This window comes from Austrofundulus limnaeus, unplaced genomic scaffold (assembly GCF_001266775.1).
Source record: "Austrofundulus limnaeus strain Quisiro unplaced genomic scaffold, Austrofundulus_limnaeus-1.0 Scaffold248, whole genome shotgun sequence".
In the NCBI taxonomy this organism is placed as follows: domain Eukaryota; kingdom Metazoa; phylum Chordata; class Actinopteri; order Cyprinodontiformes; family Rivulidae; genus Austrofundulus; species Austrofundulus limnaeus.
In genome coordinates this window covers 3,057-4,929 of record NW_013952650.1, presented here as the reverse complement: position 1 = coordinate 4,929, position 1,873 = coordinate 3,057, and the positions used below count along the sequence as shown (strand labels likewise).

Sequence of the window (1,873 nt, the reverse complement as noted above, 5' to 3'; positions counted from 1 at the left end):
CCTTTCATATTTCATGAGACACACGTTGCAGAGCTCCTGGGAAAAGCCCTCCCACTGCAGTACACATCACGACACACGCCACACAAGCACGAGGACAACATGCAAACTCCACACAGAAAGACCTCAGGTCTGAACCAGGGATCAAACCCAGAACATTCTCAGGTTCCCAGGCTCAACAGTCTGTAAGAAACTGTCAGAAAATAGTGGAACAACTTTCGAATAACGGCCCTTAATGAAAATTTGGGAGGACTTTAGATATCACATCATATATGGTTTAAAATATCATAAGATTTAAAGAATATGGAAAAACCTCCGAGCTCAAAGAACATGGCTGAAAGTCAGTATTGGATGGTTGTGATCTTTGGTCCCTCAGGGGCCACTGTATTAAAAACAGGTCTGGTTCTTTTAAATCATTGTAATCAGAGTTCACCATGCCATTATCATACATGTCAGGTTGTACAGATTCTCTGTAAATTACACAGACTTCCCCCCATTTTGCACATTTACAGATGTATAGAGAAAATCTCTACGTCTATAATGTGTGGGCGAAACATTTTTTTCAAAAACTCAACTTCAAATTTGTTTTATGTCTCAGAACCCATCTGTGAGGAAATGCCAAGTTCGCCCTGTCCTCCTCCTCCTCCTCTCACTACACTGTGAGCAACATATGCTGCCATCCAAGCCATGTCTTTTTCAGGGACGTCCTGCTGATTTCAGCAAGACATTGCAAAGCTACAGTGTTCCAACAGTGTGGCTTTGTAGTAAAAGAATGCAGGTACTAGACTGGTCTGTCTGCAGTACAGACCTGTCTCCCACTGAAAATATGTGGCGCATTATAATGTGCAAAATATGACAACAGACCAGACTGCTGAGCAAATGAAGTTGTTCATCAAGCAAGAATGGGAAACAATTCTAGCTACAGCTTCAGCAATAAGTGTCCTCAGTTCCTAAACTCTTATTGAGTGTTAGAAGGAAAGCTGATGTAACACAGTGGTAAACATGACCCTGTTCCAGCATTTTTAGAACGTGTTGCAGGCATCAAATTCAAAATGAGTGAATATTTGCAAAAAACAATAAAGTTTATCTGTTTGAACATTAAATTTCTTGTCTTTGTAGTGTTTTCAATTGAATATAGGTTTAACAGGATTTGCAAATCATCATGTTCCGTTTTTATTTATGTTTTTCCACATCGTCTCAACATCACTGGAATTGGGGTTATACAAATAAAGTGTGTATCTAAAATTCATATGTATATGATGCAGTGTGTAACACAGAAAGGTGGGATGATGTCAGCAAATGTTTTTCTTACCAGTTGCTCAACGCGTTCATAAAGAAGAAACTGTGAAAAGTTTAACGAGACCCGTTCCACCTTGAATCGGCAGCATCCATCCTGCATGTCCTGCAGCTGGGACAGACAGTGTTTGAAATGATTGTACGCGTCGCAGGAAATATCCATGTGTCGCAGAGTGAAGTTAAACCTGGTCACACACAGAGAGGGGAAGAAAAAAACGATGGTGTTCACTTGAAACATGAAACAAAATACATTTGATATTTTAAGTTTTCCAAAAGATATGCCATCTCTTTTCCATCAGGGTTCTGTGGACGAGTGTGAACAATGAATATTTTACCTATTTTGAGAAACATTCACGAACAATTACATATATAAACTTCTTGGGGAAAGATTTAAACATTTGCTGTTAACAGAGAGGTACAGGAGTATCTTTTCTCTTTCTGCCTGGACAAATTAAAAATGGTTTCAAACAATGGTCTCTCCAAGATCTTTCTGTGCCCATTAGAATAAATGCCATCAAAATTAATAATTTTCCATGCTTCTTATATTAGTTTCAATGCATTCCAACCTGGTGCTTTTTTT

General features: G+C 38.9%; 1 protein-coding gene and 1 long non-coding RNA gene across 2 annotated transcripts in view; one reads left to right on the top strand and one right to left on the bottom strand.

Annotated features, from left to right (window-relative positions):
• The window catches only part of LOC106525911 (uncharacterized), a 3,637-nt gene extending 3,341 nt beyond the window's left edge, over positions 1-296 (top strand). Inside the window, exon 2 of the long non-coding RNA XR_001311188.1 lies at positions 163-296. This is a non-coding gene — a long non-coding RNA (uncharacterized LOC106525911). The remainder of the gene's footprint in view (positions 1-162) is intronic.
• The window catches only part of LOC106525910 (methyltransferase-like protein 22), a gene marked incomplete at both ends in the record, with an annotated part of 5,015 nt that extends 3,537 nt beyond the window's left edge, over positions 1-1,478 (bottom strand). The window contains 1 exon segment of the mRNA XM_014020295.1: positions 1,310-1,478. Coding sequence (XP_013875749.1) covers positions 1,310-1,478 — 169 coding nt within the window.
• Positions 1,479-1,873: the final 395 nt, after the last annotated feature.